Source organism: Physeter macrocephalus, chromosome 2 (assembly GCF_002837175.3).
Source record: "Physeter macrocephalus isolate SW-GA chromosome 2, ASM283717v5, whole genome shotgun sequence".
Taxonomy (NCBI): Eukaryota; Metazoa; Chordata; class Mammalia; order Artiodactyla; family Physeteridae; genus Physeter; species Physeter macrocephalus.
The window spans coordinates 45,420,013-45,440,895 of record NC_041215.1 but is presented as its reverse complement, the minus strand read 5'-3'; the positions used below and the strand labels follow the sequence as shown (position 1 = coordinate 45,440,895).

General features: G+C 37.1%; 1 protein-coding gene across 1 annotated transcript in view; it reads right to left on the bottom strand.

Moving 5' to 3' along the window:
• The window catches only part of HNMT (histamine N-methyltransferase), a 36,680-nt gene extending 16,249 nt beyond the window's left edge, over positions 1-20,431 (bottom strand). Inside the window, exons 1-2 of the mRNA XM_007117757.4 lie at positions 20,240-20,431; positions 13,304-13,356 (exon numbers count right to left, since the gene is read on the bottom strand). Coding sequence (XP_007117819.2) covers positions 13,304-13,356; positions 20,240-20,376 — 190 coding nt within the window. The 5' untranslated portion in view covers positions 20,377-20,431. The remainder of the gene's footprint in view (positions 1-13,303; positions 13,357-20,239) is intronic.
• Positions 20,432-20,883: the final 452 nt, after the last annotated feature.

Sequence of the window (20,883 nt, the reverse complement as noted above, 5' to 3'; positions counted from 1 at the left end):
TGCTTTACAATGGTGTGTTAGTTTCTGCTTTATATCAAAGTGAATCAGTTATTCATATACATATATCCCCATATCTCTTTGCTCTTGCGTCTCCCTCCCTCCCACCCCTCTAGGTGGTCACAAAGCACCGAGCCGATCTCCCTGTGCTAGGCGCCTAGCCATATATTTTAGATTAAAAAAATCATTAATTTGGAGGCTCCCAAATCCAACATTTTAAAATTCAGATAGTGGGATCTACCCAAATGGAAGAATGTATCTAGCACATCCCCAGGGCTCATACCAATCTTGTCCCTTTCCCAACCTGCAGAATGTTCTACCATAGAACCACCCAGTCCCGCCTCCTATGGCAATGACAGAGGACACAATGCTAGAATTGCAATGGAGACTCGGAACCCATAGGTTCATGTAACAACCTCTATAGAGCGTGAGCCCACGTGTGGACACGAACCGTCTGTGCATTCACTGCTGGGTCCCTAGCAGAAATGAATGAACAACAAGAGGAGATAGTGAAATTATTTCCTCAGGGGGTAGCACATAAAATGCAGTTCTGACTTCGTAAGTCAGGTAACCACACTTCTTGTTTGCCAGGGACAGTTGCACTTGCTCCTGGTGCTAATGTCCCATCTGGTTTTGTTTCCCAAGTTTCTTTAATTTTTAACAAAATATTATCACTGCAATTTTATTTTTGAAAATACTTTTAAAAAAATAACTATATTTTAAAGTTTTTTGTATTGAGATATAGTTGATTTGCAATATTATATTAGTTTTCAGGTGTACAACAGAATGATTCAAAATTTTTATAGATTATACTTCATATGTAGTTATTATAAAATATTGGCTATATTCCCTGTGCTGTTGTACAATATAGCTTATTTACTTCATACATAGTAGTTTGTACTTCTTAATCCCCTATGCCTATCTTGCTCCTCCCCCCTTTCCTCTCCCCACTGGTAACCACTAGTTTGTTCTCTTTGAGTCTGTTTCTGTTTTGTTATATTCATTCTTTCATTTTATTTTTTAGATTGCACGTATAGGTGATAACCAAGTATTTGTCTCTCTCTGTCTGACTTATTTCACTTAGCACAAATACCCTCTAGGTCCATCCATGTTGTTGCAAATGGCAGAAGTTCATTCTTTTTTTATGGCTGAGTAATACTCCATGGTGATATATGTATCACATCTTATTTATCCATTCAACTGTTGATGAACACTTAGGTTGCTTCCATATCTTGGCTATTGTAAATAATACTGCTGTGAACTTTGGGGTGCATGTATCTTTTCGAATTAGTGTTTTTGTTTTCTTTGGCTATGTACCTAGGAGTGGAATTTCTGGATCATTTGATAGTTCTAGGTTTAGTTTTTTGAAGAATCTCCATACTGTTTTCCATAGCGGCTGCACCAATTTACATTCCTGTCAACAGTGTACTAGGGTTCCCTTTTCTCCACATCCTTGCCAACATTTGTTATTTGTAAACTTTTTGATGACATAAAAGAACTATTTTATAAATTGACCGATATAATAAAAACAATTTGTTCAATAAATAAGTATTTCAAAAAACTGTAATAATTTTACTCCTTTTACTCCCTCCCACTCTCACTCTTAAAAGCATCCTGGGTTTGACAATAAACAATGTCACCATGCTCGTAAGGCACTTATTTTCTGTGTTATGTTTGTTATTTATAACAGACTCTATTATTTCTTATTGTGAGGTTATTATATATATATATATATATATATATATATATATAGAGAGAGAGAGAGAGAGAGAGAGAGAGAGAGAGATCTCCCATAAGACAATATATTCCTTGATCTCATACCATATGTAGTTTGCATTCTTGTATCACTCAGAAATAAGAGAAATGCATTTATAAAAATTATTTATATGACCCTCTTTCTCCCAGAAGAGTCAGTGGAGAGGTAGTTCAGATGTTCTGTAGTATTACAGTCTAAACATTTAGCATTCAGTTCTAAATAAATTTAGTTAAAAATATTTTCTTGATACATCACCTATACTGTTTACTTTCCATCCAGACATCCAAGTTTTGCTCTTTTCTTCATCTTCCCTCCCTGGCCACCTGTAAGTTTTCCTGCTAAATGTTTCTTTACTTTCTCTTTTTCCATCCATACTAGCAGTGTCCTTGTTTAGGCCCAAATTACCTATCTCTTGGAATAATAAAATAATAACCTACAAATTCAGCCTGTCTCTGCTGAACTTTGTCTCCCTCAAAGCCATCACTACAACAACCATTTAAAACCCTGAGCTAATAAGCAAGCCCAATATTTCTGAGGTTAAAACCTTCTAATGACTAATCAACTGGATTAAGTCCAAACTCCTCAACTGAGCACAGACCACCTTGCCTGCTTTCTTATTCTCAATCTCTCACAACTTCATATTTTGAAACTCTTGTCTCTAGGAACCCTGAATTTCTTGTATTTCTGCGCTTTGCTCTCCCCCTCACCCCGCCATCGACATCATGACTCTTCCATACATTTGGCCTGTGCTGTCTCCTCTGCCAGGAAGACTCTCCCCTCACTGCCTCACTTCATCTGACTGACTCTTAGGCATGAGCTCTTCCACACATCACTAGCTACCTTGGGAGTCTTTCTCACAGAGACTAGCAGTAGCATCAGAATCCTTCAGACAGAAGCTGCCAGTTATTTGACTGGAGTTGGCAACACAGATAAAACCTTGTGCTCTCTGATCTGAATTATTGCTTTAATTCACTTATTTTATTCACTAGCAAAGGCTTGATTCCAATGAGTTTGTTAAAAAGTATCAAGGACTCTAAAATGCTAGATTAAGCAACTGAGCAGGTTGATCATTAATCACTGAAAAGCATGTGAGGAGTTATCAGACCCTATAGTACCATGAGCCAGCAGTAAAGAGATTCAGACAATGAAAAACAAAAGAGAAAGAAAGAAGATCAATCGTTCTTTCTCGGCTGAATCCTTCTGAATAGGAGCCATAACATTATGAATGTGTTCCAGTATCAGACATTAAGTGCCCTATAAAGGCTTTTAAAGAGCACCCAAGCCAAACTAATAAGCCAAAAGAATGGGAGAAAGTAAACTAGAAATGAATCAAATAATTCAGAAATTCTCCACAAATTCAGGGGTAAACAAAAGAAACGTGGAAGCCAGCAGTCTGCTGCTTTTATTGTGCATCGCAGAGCCTTCTGGAAACCTTAACTTTCAGGTCCAGAAAACAACATGTAAGAGGAATAAGGCAGTACTTATTTATTTTATAGTCAGTCTCCTTTCATATATGATCTCTTGTTAGGCATTGCTTGATCATAATTCTGGCAATTGTAGACTACTTATTGATGACATCCTAAGCCTTTAGGCTAGCAGTTGTTTGAGTTAACTAAAGCCTTATTATTACATGTTTCCCCCTAAAGCTTTGGAACAAAATCTGCAAAGTTTCCTGTGACAAATGGAAAAATTATAGGGATTAAGCAAACTCTTTCCAATATACCATCCTTCTTTTTTTTTTCTTTTCTTTCCTTCCCTCCCACAGCCCCTTTTGTGACTAGCAAAGCAAATTAATGATTTTGGAGTCTGGGCATTTTATGATGATGTAACTGATTTTCTCAGTTGATCAATATGTGGAACTTGAGCAAAGTTAGGAAAATCCAAACATGCGTCAGCATGAATCAAAATTATTTTCTATTAGGCTGGGTTGTGGGTTGTTTTTTCGTTTTGTTTTTTTGTGTTTTTTTTCTGTTAGGCTGGGTTGTGGGTGTTTTGGGTTTTTTTTCTGTTCTGTTCACTCCTGTTATTTTCTATCCTGACTTTTTGATTTGGGAAGTTAAATGAAAACTAATTTTTAAAATCTCCTTCCTTGCAAATCTCTTTCCTTTGTACTACTCCGTACCTCAAATCAGCTACAACTATAGTATGACTTCCCATGTCTCCTTTCTGACCTAAGTTGAGTGTTTTACTTAATTTCACAGTCAGATATTTTTTTGGTTATAATATCTTGCTTTCATATGGGCCATATTTTAAATGCATCATACCTATATTTGAAGAGTGACATATAATTGAAACCTGACAGTGGAACTTAAAAAGTTCAAAAACAGGGAAAAGGTGGGGATATTATCTTCCAGACAACTTTTCTCCACTCTCTGAACTTCAAGGATATATTTCATGAGATAGCAGAGGAATGTTGCCTTTTTGCTTGAAATCCGAGGTCATTTGATTAAAAAGGAAAAAAAGAATATGAAAAGGAAAAGTTAGAGGCTATAGAGAAAATTGAACTCAAATTTAGTATTCACTAGAAATATCTTATGCAAACTTGTTAATATCTCTGCCCTTTAAATTGCATATCTGTAAATTAGGGATAATATGGTCTACTCTGCAGGGTCACTCTGAATGTTAAAGGCATTATATGGAGATAATTTACCACAGTTCATGATATATAGTAATAATTCAATAAACTGAAGTTATTATACATTAATTCAAAAATATTTTTAAGCACCTACTAAATGCTAGGTTCTAATCACTGGAGATACAGCAATGAATAAAATAGACAAAAACATCCGACCGTTATGGATGATGATAAGTCCCATGGAGAAAACCAAGGCAAAAAATAGCGAGGGGAAGCCATGAGGGGAAGCTCTGTGGTTTTCAGTTGGGTGGTCATGTAAGCCTCCAGGAAAAGGTGACATTTAAGAGAAGGCTGAAGGAGACTGGAAAAGAAGGAATGAAGATTTGCCTTTCTAAATGGGCAGCTCCATAATAAAATGACACTGTGAAAGAGCACTCATCATGTATTCGTGATGGCTTGTCTTTCTGACTGAGCTACATTCAATGAAACACAAAGCCCAGCTTGAGAACCCTGGGTCTGCCCCAAATAAGAACATCCTCCATGCCAAGAAAATGGAGGATTGAAGACTGGTCAAGTTATCTCCAGCCATTTGATTTCCGTCTATTCTTCCTTCATTTCTAATGTCAAAATATATGTGAATTCTTTAGATAATCAGCAGGAAAAATTTTATTCTATTACAGTTGCATTAAGATTATGATCTTCCTTTTTCCGTCTACTAGAGTATCAGGCACAAAAAAATTGTTTATAGGGAGAAAAATTGCCCAGATAACTCTCTGCTTAGTGATGAAAAATAATTTCAGCTATGGGTTTGCAACCAGAACAAGGACAATCTGATTCTGAGCTGCAGTGTAAAAGATAAAAGATTCTTGACGAGATCCCTTCTCTTTTCTTACTCTCTCTCTCTCTCTGTCTCTGTCTCTTTTCCCCCCTGGGAGCCTCAGTATGGAGGCAGTTCTGTCAGTATGGAAAGACAAGAGTAGAATATTAAAATAGCTGGAGAGTCTCAGGAAGGGGATTATAAATATAAATTCTTAGCCAAAAGGGCATTGCCATTTACTCTCGTGTGTCTTCTGGCTGTTGGCCCAGATTGCTTTGCAACTTCAGAAGAAAAGCCATGCTACCAAAATGTTCTATGAAACACAAACATAGAGAAAATGTCCCAAAGGGTGCTGAACACTGAAGTGTAGAGATATTTCATAAACAACTCAAAAAAGACTGCGTTTTGCCTTACCTTTCAATTTATACATTTTAAACATAAAGATATTTGCTACTTCAGCACATACATACAGAGGTAAATTCTATACCTACCATATTATGATGTTTATAAGTTATATTGAATTACCCTTAATAAAGTACCAACTTTCTTCTACCTTCTTCATGCCCAAAGACAGGATTTATAAGATGAAACTACTTGAGCTGGCAAAGGTAGTCCAAGATAATCACGTAGTTGGTGTGATTTCATCAATATCAGCGTGCATGTGTGTTCTTACGCGCTCTTAACCTTCACGATCTCTCATTTGACCCTTACACCATTGGCCCGCCACATTAATAGTGGTTAAAACACAAATGTTGCCGAGGAAAATTTTCAGCCCTAGTATGTGTAGAGTCTGAGAGCCTGTTGCCCTTGTAGAAAAAAAAGCAAGAAATAATCAACAGAAAACATCAAGGACCTGAAGGACCAGAGAGCCGACAACCACCATCCTCTTGATCACATCACCCTCACTCTCATCACCATGGCCACCATGTCCTTGCAGCAGCCATGGGAGAACAGATGGACTCTGAAGAAAAGCTCTGCTAAGCTACAACACAAGCGAGATTGTTCTTAAAGTATTCTTATGGGTGCAATACTATTACTGCTGAGTCAGAAATAGCCAAAGGAAAATTGTCATGAAAATGTGTGTCAGAACAGTGCTTTGGGCATCAGCCAAACAGCTGAAGGAACTGTCAGAAGTCAGTGAGTCTATTCTTTACCATCATCTCTCATCAACTGTAAAATTATAATTTAAATTGGGTTTATTTTTCCTGTCCCTGGCTGTAAAATTAATACTATAGAAAACTCAAGACATAGAAGTGTAAAGTAAAAATAAAATAAATATCTCACTACTGGAGAAAACAAAGGTTAATGTTTTGGTTTATTTTCTCCTAAGTTGTTTTTTTCCCCTTTGAGCAAATAATTTTCTTTAGTTTACCCAGGAGAGATTATTATATATATGAATTATTTTGACTTTCCCACTTGAGAGTTAAACCATGAATATATCAAAATTTATTTGTAAGTGCTATTCGTATTCTCAAAAATGGATATGTGGAATAATCAATTTCATTATTAACCTTTTATATATAATATAAATAAAAGTATATACCTAAAAATATATAAATGCATTTATCTGTGGAAATATATATGAATATGTATTTATACATAGAAATACATTTTTATATATAGTTTTATATGTATAGTTATACTTAGTTTTTAAGTTTTTTTGCTATTCTGAGGCATCTGACAATGAACCATGAATTTTTGTGCAAAAATCTTTTTGCAGATTAATTCCACGAACCAGAATTAATGATTAGAATGAGATCCTTGATCTTTGATGATATAAAACAAAACCAAAAAACAGGTGTCAGACGCTAGCTGCTGTGAAAGGATGCAGGCTAAAGAACTAAAGAACATTCTCAGAGGCCCTCTGGGTAGGCAAGACCAGTCCAATTGTTGGAACCCTTAGAGGTGGGGGGCTGAGGTACAAGGTGGGTGGGGAGGATGTACAGAATCTATGAGGAGAGGCTGAAGCAGCAGCAGGGGCTGTGTTGGGATATCAGGGATTGGCTATTTACCAAGTATGTCAGTATTTTAACAACGAGCATCACAAGGGCCTTTGTGTGATAGATGAATATCAGAACTGTTCTTGATGTATACTGCTATGCTACTTTCAGGAAAACTTCGTTTCATTTCAGACTCTTACCTTTTGTACATGAAAGCTTTTATGTCACTGTAACCTCTTCACTATTGCATATTTGCTTTTTAAATCTTCTCAAATTGTTCTCAGTAAAAATTTGAACTTTTCTTCAAATAGGTTTCTTATATTTTGTACTGAATATATTAGTAGCTCAGCAATCAAGTATTTTTTTTTTAACCATTTCTATCAGTTTGTTATTGTTAATAGAGACAAAGCCTCAGAGGACCCTGGGAAGTGACCCCAATCTCTAGGACCCCCAATCCCCTTGTGGCATATATGATTAGGTTCACCATGTATAAAATGAAGATGACAGCAGACACCCTACACCAGGGTTACGTGACTGTGTGTATTAAATCGCAAAGTTGTCTTCAATAGTGTGTGTCAAGTAGAAGCATATTCACCGAATAAGAGACTGTGTCCCAAACTGGCACAAGAACTGGGAAGATACAAACTTGTCCTTCAGCAAAATTACACATAACCACATGCCGCAGACTTTCTAGTACATTGTAAAATAATCAAAACTGTAAATGAAAAACACTCAGATGTTGACAAAAAAAGAACTGTGGATCTACCATATTGCTTTCTTTCTATTTTACCTTTATCAGGCCATTACTGCATTCTTATTAATTTTAAGGCTATACAACTGAGTTTATTTGCTTTTCTAAGTATACAGTCATTTAATCTGCAGATAATGATAGTTTTGTCTTCACTCTGCTCATTATCCCCATTTTCCTGTTTCAGGCCTTATTGAATCAGCCAAAACAATCTTGTTTATTTTCGTTTTAATGACGGTGGCTCCAGTATTGTAGCATTATGTTCACGTCTCTCCATTCTGTACTGTATCTGTCTTTAACAGTACTTTCATGTTCACTGAAAGTTTTAAATACAATACAATGAGGTAAACTAGTTTGGTAAATTTATATATGTAGAATAGTTTTTTTCAAAATAACATAATTTTGAATGCCTTTAACAATACTTTATATCTGAGGCCCCAAATTATCTGAAGTAGACAGTCCTAAATCCTACAGATGAATAATTGACTAGAGTCCATATCCTTCCGGTTGTGGAATAAGTGCTAGCATGCTGCACATAAGTAAAACCGTTCTTACTCATGTCAAGTTATAAAGCAATTAGAATCCAGACAAAAATCGTCTGCATGTCTAGAAGGCCTATTTAAACTCTACTTCTTCAATATAACCAAACATGGTGTTAGCCACACCACTCTGAAGAAATGCCTACCTCTTTCTAGAAGGTTACTCATAAGATCATAGATTTTCTGGACTGAAAGCACCTTTAATGTCCCAAACACCCAAGAAATCAGTGCCTGATTCCTTTCCATAGCATATGTGCAAAGTGTTTTTCCAGCCTAAGCTAGTACTCCTAGAGTGACTGCTCTTTATATCCCAAAATATGTGCTTTCATTTCTGAACAGGTTTGATCATTAGTAAATTCTAATACCGAACAAAGAAATCTCTCTCTTTTAACCACTGGCCCTTTAGGGGCAAATATTCTGTGGTTTGCTCAATAGGAAATATCTGCAGATGGCAATAAGCACATTCAAATTCTTTTTTTCTGGGCAAAAAAAAATCCCCCAATTCCCTATATTTCCCCAGTCATTCCTTAGTTGCTGATATAGACTGTTGGCTTACTCTAGACCATTGGAAACACTAACCTTTGCTTCCTACCAGCTCCTGCTTCTAAACTGGATACACTGGCTCTTCCAGTTCTTGCCTTAATTACATTTTTCTACTTCTATCCACCTAGTTTAAACTTCAGGGTCACCTTTAACATGTCATTTATGAAAGGAAACAAGATTAATAATCTGATAAAATTAGATTTTCAAATAGCTGGTCATTACTAAATACCGAATCTCTCTTTTGCCAAGTCGATAATTAACTTTTATATTTGTTTAGTACAGTTTGTTGGACTGGACTACAATCAAAAGACCTGGGTTTTATTCTGCCTTGATGGTTCTCAGGCTTTTTGTTTGTAGAATGAGGGTATTGATGGTCTCTAAATTCTCTTCTATTTTTTAATCTCTGTAGTAATGTTGGTGTCTATATGTTACAGAATAAGAAAACAACCTAACTCAACATATGTCAGCATAATTATTTTCCAAAAAATGTTATAAAAGGGTTTATACCACCTGTGTTTCATATGTGAATTGCTTTAGTGGATTAAAAATTTATCCATAAATATATACACTATTATATGTTATGACATCTGAGTTGGTACATAATAGGTTAATAAAAATAAAAGTAGAGAGCTGGATAAAATGAGATTATTTGAGTCCTGTCTAAACCTTATAAAATTTTCCGGCATTTGAACATAAGAACTGAACAACGCAGCAGATAAAATGATTCTCCTTGAAGCAAAGCCCAGAGCAAGGAGAAAACGTTGCCCATTACTGCCTTCTGGAACCTTTTTCCATGTATAAATGTGCACTGTAAATTAACAACATTCTCCCTTACCAAAAAGAGTATGGGTTTCTTTTCATGTACCATCAAACATAAAGACAACACTCATTAAAAGTTGAATAATGAAGAAGCTCCATTGGGTGGTTTAATTTTAGGAAGCATCAGTGTTGAAGATGGACCAAAAAAGCATGTTCTATGAGACTTAGAATACAGTGCAGTTGCTCTCAATAGCTAAAAACAATTGGGAATTCCCTGGTGGTCCAGTGCTTTTACTGCCGAGGGCCTGGGTTCGATCCCTGGTCAGGGAACTAAGATCCTGCAAGCCGTGCAGCCAAAAAAAAAAAAAAAAAATTGTTGAAATAAGCATGATATGAATACTCTGAGACCTCGAATAAAGCATTCCCGTTGCTCACTTTATTTCATGAAAGCATACAAACTTATGCACATACACATACAGCTTTACACTTCTCTATTTGGCCTTTGTAAAAACTATATGGTCTATATTTCTGTACATGATTTGTTTTTTTCCTGATTTCCTCTCTTTCTTTTGTGGATACACATAATATTTATTTCAAACATTCTCCTAACATTAAATATATAATCTATGAATAACAATGCTGCTTATCAATTGTATTTCACTGATGTAGTAGATTACTTACAGAAGACATGGAAAAGTTTTCCATCAATTTCCTTTTTTTTTGAACTGCTCAGAGCCCTAATAATTGCTTGGCTTCTGATCTGAATTGCCAAGTACCTTTTTCTAAAACCTTACATTCTCTCTTAAATTATGAAATCCCTCTCCACCCAAATACCAACCTCTATAGAAGAGACAGAAGACAGATAGGGTACATAGCAGCCCCTGCTCATGCTTCTGAGAAGAAAATCAAACAGGCCCCCAAAGAATATGAACATTAAGTGATATAAATGCAGCAATTTGATTTAGGGAAGTTTTTAGTTTGTTTGCTTTTGGTGTGTTTTTTTCATCATGATGGTGAGAATGGTATCACCATTACAAATACAGAGAGAGTATTTGCACCAAAGATATGCAGAATAGGATCTGTAGGTATATGGACATCCGAAAGAAAACATCTAGGAAGTGAAACCGGAGAGGCCCATAAGCTAAGACCAGAGTAGAACCCTGTAAGATGCATTATGGGAGCTGAGCACAAGGTGTGAGATGGGGTCAATGGCCTCATTTGCCAGGGACTGGAGTTCAGACACTGATATGGAAGGATACCTAAGCCACAGGATAATGCAAAAGTCTCAAGCACACTGTAGATTGTGAAACATGCGGCGAACCCATTTCTCTAAGGCAAGTACAGGACGTTCCTCACTATATAATAATATATTTTTCTTCTGTGCACGCAGTCCTTGCAGTTAGGCAATGACAGATTATTAGATAAGCATCTCCCAGTTGGTATATAAGCACTCAGACTAACTGAGTGAGGTGTCCTTTCCCCCAAAACACTACTCTTTCATGCCAAGGACCTCTAAACCTAGGGGTTTTAAGTGCCTTGCTTTTGATTTCATTTAACTTACTTGAGCAGTGAAGACTAAGTATTTACAGCATGAATTTCTCTTGCAGTTCTTATGTTTCTGATCAGTTTCTTATGAAGAATGAGCTTAAAGGGCACCCATATTCTCCCCAAGGCAGAGCTTGTTATTATTACAATGTTAGGGCTCAGTCAGAAGAACACCAAGTGCTGCTCCCTCTGTTTGGTAAAGTTCTCTATATTAGCCCCTATGTGCACCTTTATGTAAGGAATCACTGTGTGGGGCAAATGTTCCTTTCTCTAGATAGCTTATAAGCATCTTGATAAATTTACATTAGAAATTCAATTAACTTTATATTAAAAGGTCAATTAACTTGGCCACGGTAGAGATTGTTTTTAATTACTTTTCTTGTCCAAGCACAAGTGACACTATCAAATGATAGTCTCATTGCCTGTGGTTGCCTGAAATTCATTTGCAAAACACACTGGAAATGACTGTCTTGGTTAAATGAATTAATAGGACACTCTTTGGGCAATTCATCACTCTTATAAACCTTAGGACATAAAATATCACAAGCAATAATAGAGTATTTTAGCTTAAACACACTGTATTAGATCATTCATGACAGTATCTTTCATTACCTGTCCTTGTTGGTTTCTGTTTTCTTGGTGAAAGATGATAATAACGTAAAATTATTTTAAGAGTCAGTCCTTATTACATTATATTACAGGGTATTTTATGAAAAATGAGCAAATGATGACATCAAAAACTAGCTATCCTATTCCATTAGAGGGCTCTTGGTTATCTTTGTGTTAAGATGGGCACAATTCAACTCATTCATGTAGGATTAGAACACTTACACTTAGAAGACTCAAGAGATTACCATTTGGCACTATGTAACAAGCGGTAATGTAGTGTCCACTTGTTACCAAGTTGTAACCTATACTAACCATCACTCCGTGGTTATTTCAAATGAAAACAATAATGATATAAACATGAATAATATGTTTAAATATTATATATGACTATATATTATTATATATGGATATATAATATATTATAAATAATATATGACTATATTATATTATTATGGTATTAATATATCATATATATTATATATGATATATACTATATATATTATTATTATGTTAACTCGGACCTCCAGGTGACTAGCAACTTAAAAGTAAAGCAAACACTACTCAGGAGTTTGATATGAGGCAAAGTCTGGAGATGAATTTTCTTGTTTTATTTTTGCAGAAAGGACCTACCTCCACCTTATAGAAGCACTTTATAAACCTCACTACAAACCTATGAGACATAATTCACTGTTCTCATTTTACTGATGAGCAAACTGAAGCTTATGTTTTAGCCAAGTTCACACAGTTCATTAGTGGCTGAGTCAGAAACTACACCCACATTAACCTGTCTTTCCAGACTTCCCATCTCCCCTAGGATAAAAGCACTGGCTCTAAGTAATGAGAACATGAACTGCTTACGAAAGGGAGTTGGGGAGTGTGCTGAATTCTTAGAGGGCAGCTTTAGAACTGAGCCAGAGGAAGGGAATGGTTTAGGCCAGTGCAACTCAAAAAGAGTGGGGTCACAAGAGTGTAAATTAACTATGTCATTAAGCATATTTTTCCCCACAGCAATGCTTTCTCAATGAAAGGAGCTGTGCATTGATTTACATTCCAGTGCACACTTATCTTCTCATGCACGAGTAATCGTTTGCAAACCATTAACCAGTCTGTGGACCTTGCTTTAAGTGGCACAAACTTAAGGAATGTCTTATGAAATTTCCCTTTTCTGTGAACAGTTAAATCATTTTGGATCAAAGTTATCCTCAAAGTTATCCTATATTTTTTCCATTTATATAAAAAAAATAAGAAAGCCACATGTATCCATATCACAGATAATAATGAATGCTGATGTCCTAAACCCTATAAATCTATGCGGACATTAATCTTAGTTGAAGTGGTATGTCTCTTACTAGTTTAAATAAACTAATCTCTGCCAAAAGCAAAGGAAAATGGCTTTCCTAAAGAATGAACAATATTGCTGTCAGACAGCATGATGTTTGGAGCGAAATACAAATTTTAAAATGTGTTATTCATACCTGTACCTCCACCAATGCTTAGAATCTTAATTTCAGATTTTGTGTCTCCAATCCTGAAAAAAAAAATTACGTAGTTTAAGAAAAATGTGCCAGGTGGTTTGTAAAATCTGATTATCAAGTCTAGTTGAAGAGAACAGACTAAAATTACAGTGAACAAAAACTAGGCCAACAAGAAAGGCCTCGATCATTTCAGTGGTTATACTGCTGTCTTCAGAAATCTTTAGAAGTGAAGGTTCCACTTATTACCAATCTTGAACTGGGAGACTTTTAGAAACAGCACTATAAACATCTCAGAGGTAGGAAATAGCATTTGTTTGAAGATTGGAGAACAAAAACAGAAAAAGTGGGCCTTTGGGTCTGGTAATATAATGAGCCATTCATTGTAGATGGGAGAAAGGCTAAGGTGATTCATACTATCTCTGATATTTGCCTTCTTTCCTTCTTCTTGCTAACTTCCTTTCAATAAACAGATGTTTATTAAACATTTATTATGTGCCTATCCTAAGCACTGATACATAAAAATGAAAAGACCACTTTGCTCTCAAGTTGAAATGTGAGACAATAAAGCCCAGTATTATGGCTCTATACTGAAATAGAGTGGAATTGATGGACTGGGATGCAACAGTATGACTTTCTTTAAACTGATGTAAAAAAAAATAATAATAAGGGGTCAGAAAAAGGACGAGGTACACGATGACTGCTACGTTGCGAATTTGGATGACTAGGTGAAGCGTGGTATCGAAAAGGAAGCTGAACAATATGATTTTATGGCAAGTCTATGTTTTGTCAGTTTTTTGTGTTTTGTGGTTTTTTTTGGTTTTTGATAAATCTGAATTCAGCAGACATTTGGATATGCAAGATTGAAGCTGGGTAGGAGAGAGATCAGGATTGATGATGTATTCCGGAGAATTATCATATAGTAATGGTCGAAACTAGGAGAATAGATTCTATCACCCAAGGGTATTGCAAAGAGAAGAGCGGTGGGACAATGACAAGATACCAACTTTTAAAAGTCATGGGAGAGGGCTTCCCTGGTGGCGCAGTGGTTGAGAGTCCACCTGCTGATGCAGGGGACGCGGGTTCGCGCCCCGGTCCGGGAGGATCCCACATGCCGCGGAGCGGCTGGGCCCGTGAGCCATGGCCGCTGAGCCTGCGCGTCCGGAGCCTGTGCTCCGCAACGGGAGAGGCCACAACAGTGAGAGGCCCGCGTACCGCAAAAAAAAAAAAGTCATGGGATAATGGGGAACACACAAAGAAGACAGAGAGGAAAGCAGTAAAGCTCAGAGATGATAAGAGAATTAGAGAAGGAAAAGGCCATTGTACATGGCAGACTGTACTACTAAAACATAAAAAAAGGACAACTGTCCATTGAATTTGGCAATATGAATATCTTTGATAATAGCAGCTTTAAAAGGTGGTTGAGGGCAGGAGTCAGATGGCAGTAGGATTAAAAGTGAACTCAATAAAGAAGAAGACGATCTAGAGATCTTTGAAACAGGATGAAAGAGAACGAAAAAGGGAGACTGCTAGAGAGGAAATGTGAACTGAAAGAATGGTGCTTGTTTGTTTGTGCTTCAGGATGGTAAACAAGCCTAGTTTTTGGCTAAAGTGAAGAGCCTGCCCAGAGTAATAGGAAGAAGACAGATTGAAGCAGAGTTCTTAAGGACACTGGGAAACACAGAGTCAAGGACACCTATGAATGAGTTGCCTTCCTCAGTTCTAATTACCTTCCAATTCATAATCATGAGTCCTAATACACCCATCCCTGTCTGTGCTCTTGGTTAATTCTTAAAAATGCTTCTATCATTAGCTAGCATAGTGAGGTTACAGACCAGAGCACCTAGGTGGAAATCCTACTAATATGTAACCTTGGGCAAGTTATTTAACTTCTCTGTGCCTTTATTGTTGATTCTCAGAAATAGGATAATAATACCACCTACCTTATAGGGTTATAATTATAGTATCTGCCTTATGGAGGAGTTGTGAGGATTAAATGGTATAACTGATGTGAATCTTTTAGAAATGTGTCTGCACATGACAAGCACTCAACTTATTATTATTATTCCAGGCACAGCTAAGTGATTTATATGACTTTACTCTTTTTTAAAAAAAATTTTTTATCGAAGTATAGTTGATTTACAATGTGTTAATCACTGCTGTACAGCAAAGTGACTCAGTTATACATATATAGACATTATTTTTTTATATTCTTTTCCATTATGGTTTATCGTAGGATATTGAACATAGTTCTCTGTACTATACAGTAGGACCTTGTTGTTTATTCACTCTGTATATAAAAGCTCACATCTGGGACTTCCCTGGTGGCGCATTGGTTGGGGGTCCGCCTGCCGATGCAGAGGACACAGGTTTGATCCCTGGTCCGGGAGGATCCCACGTGCGGCCGAGTGGCTGGGCCCGTGTGCCACAACTACTGAGCCTGCACTCTAGAGCCCACGAGCCACAGGTACTGAGCCCGCCTGCCACAACTGCTGAGCCTGCGTACCTAGAGCCTGTGCTCCACAGCGGGAGAGACCACCGCGATGAGAAGCCTGTGCACCGCAATGAAGAGTAGCCCCTGCTCGCCTCAACTAGAGAAAGCCTGCACGCAGCAACGAAGACCCACGGCAGCCAAAAATCAATAAATAGATAAATAAGTAAATTTATAAAAAAAAAACAACAACTCACATCTGCTAACCCAACCTCCCACTCCATCCCTCCCCCAACCCCCTCCTCCTTGGCAACCACTAGTCTGTTCTCTGTGTCCGTGATTCTGTTTCTGTTTCCTAGGTAGGTTCATTTGTGTCACATTGTAGATTCCACATATAAGTGATATCATATGGCATTTGTCTTTCTCTTTCTGATTTATTTCACTTAGTGTGATAATCTCTAGTTGCATCCATGTTGCTGCAGATGGCGTTATTTCTTTTTTTTTTTCTCTTTTTTTTTTTTTGGCTGCATTGGGTCTCTATTGCTGCATGCAGGTTTTCTCTAATTACTCTTTGTTGCAGTGCACAGCTTCTCACTGCAGTGGCTTCTCTTGTTGCTGAGCATGGGCTCTAGGAGCGCAGGCTTCAGTAGCTGCAGCACGCGGGCTCAGTAGTTGCGGCACGTGGGCCCTAGAGTGTGCAGGCTTCAGCAGTTGTGGCTTGTGGGCTCTAGAGCACAGGCTCAGTAGTTGTGGCGCACAGGCGTAGTTGCTCTGCGGCTTGTGGGATCTTCTGGACCAGGGATCAAACCCATGTCCCCTGCATTGGCAGGCAGATTCTTAACCACTGCACCACCGGGGAAGTCCCACAAATGGCATGGCTGAGTAGTATTCCATTGTGTATATGTACCACATCTTCTTTATCCATTCATTTGTTGATGGACATTTAGGTTGTTTCCATGTCTTGGCTATTGTGAATAGTGCTGCTATGAACATAGGGGTGCAGGTATATTTTTGAATTATAGTTTTGCCTGAATATATGCCCAGGAGTGGGACTGCTGGATCATATGGTAATTCTATTTTTAGTGTTCTGAGGAACCTCCATATTGTTTTCCATAGTGGCTGCACCAACTTACATTCCCACCAACAGAGTAGGAGGGTTCCCTTTTCTCCACACCTTCTCCAGCATTTATTTGTAGACTTTTTAATGATGGTCATTCTGACCAGTGTGAAGTGGTACCTCATTGTAGTTTTGATTTGCATTTCTCTAAGAATTAGCAATGTTGGGCATCTTTTTATGTGCCTGTTGGTCATCTGTAGTGAATTAACTCTTTGAATTCTTACAACTCCTCTATGAGTTAGATACTATTATCATCCTATTTCATAACTAAGAATTATTGAAAACTTGCTATTTTCGGGGCAAGGATCTAAGTGCATTATATGTGACAACAACAAACTTTACTATTTACAGCTGTATGCTATAACCATCCTCACCCTGCTTACCACCTCCAGATAGGGGATTGAATAATTCCTCTGTGAAAAAAATAATCCATTTCACTAAATAAACTTATCTATATTGGCATCTGAGAATCTCCCATGAAGTGCAAAATCTACATCGAATTACTACAGTGAGCCAACTGCTCAACAGACTGTTCCTGTACGTACACAAAGAGGACCTGAACTAATTTTTAGTGCCTCATTATTTGATTGGATGGACAACCAAGACTCATCAGTAGTTGGGGAGCTCCCCTAACATGAGAGAGACCAAAAGAAACAGAAAAGGAGAATTCAGAAGAAACATACAGAGAGCAGAGGAAAATTTTATAATAGATAAAAGTATTATATCTATGAAAGATGAACAGGATGCTATAAAAAAGGAACATTCTTGGAAATTAAAAATACAATAGCAAACAATAGAGGGCTGAAAGATAAAATTGTGAAAACTGGAAATATAAGAAAATTAGAGAATCAACTGAGAAAGTCTTCTGTTTGATGAATAGAAGTTCCAGAAAGAAAGAAAGAAAAAAAAAAAAAAACAGAGGGCAGGAATGATTAAATAATACCAAAGCTTCCCTAAACTGAAGGATCTGAATCTTAATTGAAATGGCCCAGGGACTACTCACAAAAACGGGTGAGAAAGACCCACACCATAACTCATCATCTTAAAATTTCAGAATACTAGATATGAGAAGATCCTAAAAAACAAAAAACAACAAAAAGGTCACAAACCAAAGATGAAGAATTTGAATGGCATTAGATTTCTCAACAGTAACTACAAGACCATGGAAAAATATCTTTAAATTTCTGATATAAAATCATTTTCACTGTAGAGTTTTATACCCAAACTATCTAACTATCTAACAAAGATGAGCAAGGAGTGAAAGCATTTTTAAACACACAAAGTCTCAAAAAATTTACCTCCCGTGCACTGTTTCTTAGAAAGCTCTTAAAGGATTAGCAGGGAAGAAAAAAAAAAAAAAAAAAAGACTAAAGAAACCAAGAAAAAAACAGCATGAGATCCAGAAGCCGGAAATTCAGTACTGGAGAGAGGAGGGAATTTCTAGAAGATGAAATAAATTCCTCATCAATACTCATATAGCAGGCCAAAAGTAAATCAACCCAGACTGGAAAAAAAGAACAGAGAATTCCAGAAAAGATGTTCCCATGAGGAAAAATCAGCAGGTTACTTGATCTGTTGGAATATATTGAGAGGAGATTATTACTTCTGCTTGGGGTATAAGTAGTGATAGGTACATAGGAAGCTAAGTAAATAAACTAAAATCAAGACAATAGTTAACTCTAGGAAAAACGAAAGGCTGTACATGAAAGGAAATATAAGGATAGCAGTAATGATAGTATAAATGCATTGTTCAATTATGAAAAATATTTACACAGGCAAAATGATATGATATAAACAAATTAACCAAAATTTAGACATATATGTATAATATTCATATATATATACATACACGTATATATTATATATATCCACTATATATACATGTTGTATTGACATGATGGGGAGAGGGATGTGCATGTTTATTTAACTACTTTAATACATCAAAATTAAGAAAGAGAATAACATGTTATTTAGAATTAGGAAAGAAAATTCCATAAGCAAAAACTAAATGATTTCAGAGTGTTGAAAGTGGTTGTCTCCGGAGAGCCCGAATCAGGAATGGAAGTAGGTAAGGCAAGGAACCACTATTTTTGTTGTTGTTACTCTCAGCATCCATAGTATGTCTTCAAACCAAACGGATGGCTGAAGTAAACCAAGGATCTGCATAAGCCACAGACATGAACACAGATGCTTAGTATTGCAAAAGAACTCAGAAATTAACTCATTACCTTTAATTTTAGAAATGAACAAAAAGACTCAAAGAAGTAAACTATAGTTAGTTCCTAGATAAGAAATTGTATTTGCTGTCTGCTTTGATTTTTGCATTGTTATCCTATTACTTATTACTTATTAATATATGATACTCAATTAAAAAAATATTTAAAAACTGAACCATGAAAAATAGAAGATAGAAAGGGAAATAAAATTCCATATACATCCAACAATGCCTTCTCTGGTCAGGTGGAGTTAACTGTCCTTGTGAAAGAATTACAGGCCTACAATAGAAAAATCCAGCAAAAGATAAAAATATCAGTTTCCTTTGCTGATAGGAAACTTTCCTTTCCAGTTGCAAATTGGATCCCCAGCCAATTTTCCCAGTTTTCCATCATTATTTCCTGAAGTGCAGAGTAAGTTCCAGCAATCCACCCCCAGATAGGTGATTTGATTATCATTGCCATGTGAAATCTGTTACTCTCATAATGCTTATCAGCTCTGGCACAAATTGAACACATTAATCACCAAAAAAAAAAAAAAAAAAAAAGAGTCTGTGAGAAGGATAGGCACTAGTGAGTTTCACTGATAATGGGAAAATGCTTTTTTAGGGCCACATTGCTAATATTAACTTGAAAGTAAAAGACAATTATTATTTTTTTTGGAGAGTGGTAACTATAATAATGGATAAGGAAAATGAATTTAAATGGGTATTAAGAGAATTGAGAAGCACCCACTGAATCCTCAGGGATAAATAGTATTTGGTAATTATTTGATTCTAATGCAAAAATACTAGACTCCGTTGGGGATTTTTTTTTTTTTTTTTTTTGGAAGGTAAAATTTGGAGGAGGGCTGAAAAATCTGAGCTCAAAGATTGGGATCTTATCTTTTCCCAAAGGAACGTGGATTTGTGCCTTCAGATGGTTAATGCTTATCTCCCGAGCAGCTGGAAATCCAGCACAAATCAGAGCCTTTGAACGTTTCAAGCGAGCGTCTAACTGAAACGCAGCAGGAGAAGGGGCACAGGGCGGCGCGGAGGGTCGATCGGGGCGGCTGTCAGTACCTCGTTCGTCTCCCTGCGCCCAGCCTCCCGGGATGGCCTTGACCCATCTATCACTGCACAGAACGAGACCGAGGCTTGTCCCTGGGACAAAAACGGCCTTTTTTTTTTTTTGGTTACCTTGCTATTATGCCCGGCAGCTTCTCGTCCATGAATTGTTGCATGCACTGATGCTCCGTGGAATTGTCGAGAAACCTCCGGAAAGATTCATTATATCTGCTGTGGTCAGAAAACAAGCTCTTCATGCAAGATGCCATGTTTGGTTTTCTGAGAAAGACAAGGAGGGAAGGGAGGTCTAACTTCCGTCTTTCCTTCCTTCTCTTCCCAGTTCCTTCTTTCTCTCTTCACCCGCACCAGTTTCTATAAAAAAAAAAAAAACAAAAAACAACACACACACAAAAGTCCTGCTTTGAATTTAACATGCTGGAGAGGCTGGGTTTGCAAAGCTTGTTACTAAGTGACTATTTGTACAGGACTTTGCCCCTGAGACTTTAACCCCTACAGGGGCGTTTTAGAAGAAATGAGTAGTAAAGCAAAGCAGTAAATCCACTGCTGAAACGTGTTTTAAAACTCTTGAAGTTCAGAAAGTCCTAAAGACAGACGACATTCAAATCACTTCCTGTTTTGGCAGCAGGGGCCAGCCAGTAAGTTCCCAGTGGGAGAGTGGCTGCTTTCAGGGCCAAAGGCTGCAAAGGCAGGAATAAACGGGTCCACTCCGAGGTTACAAACCGCTTCCAGAGATCTACAACTGCTGAATCTTTGAC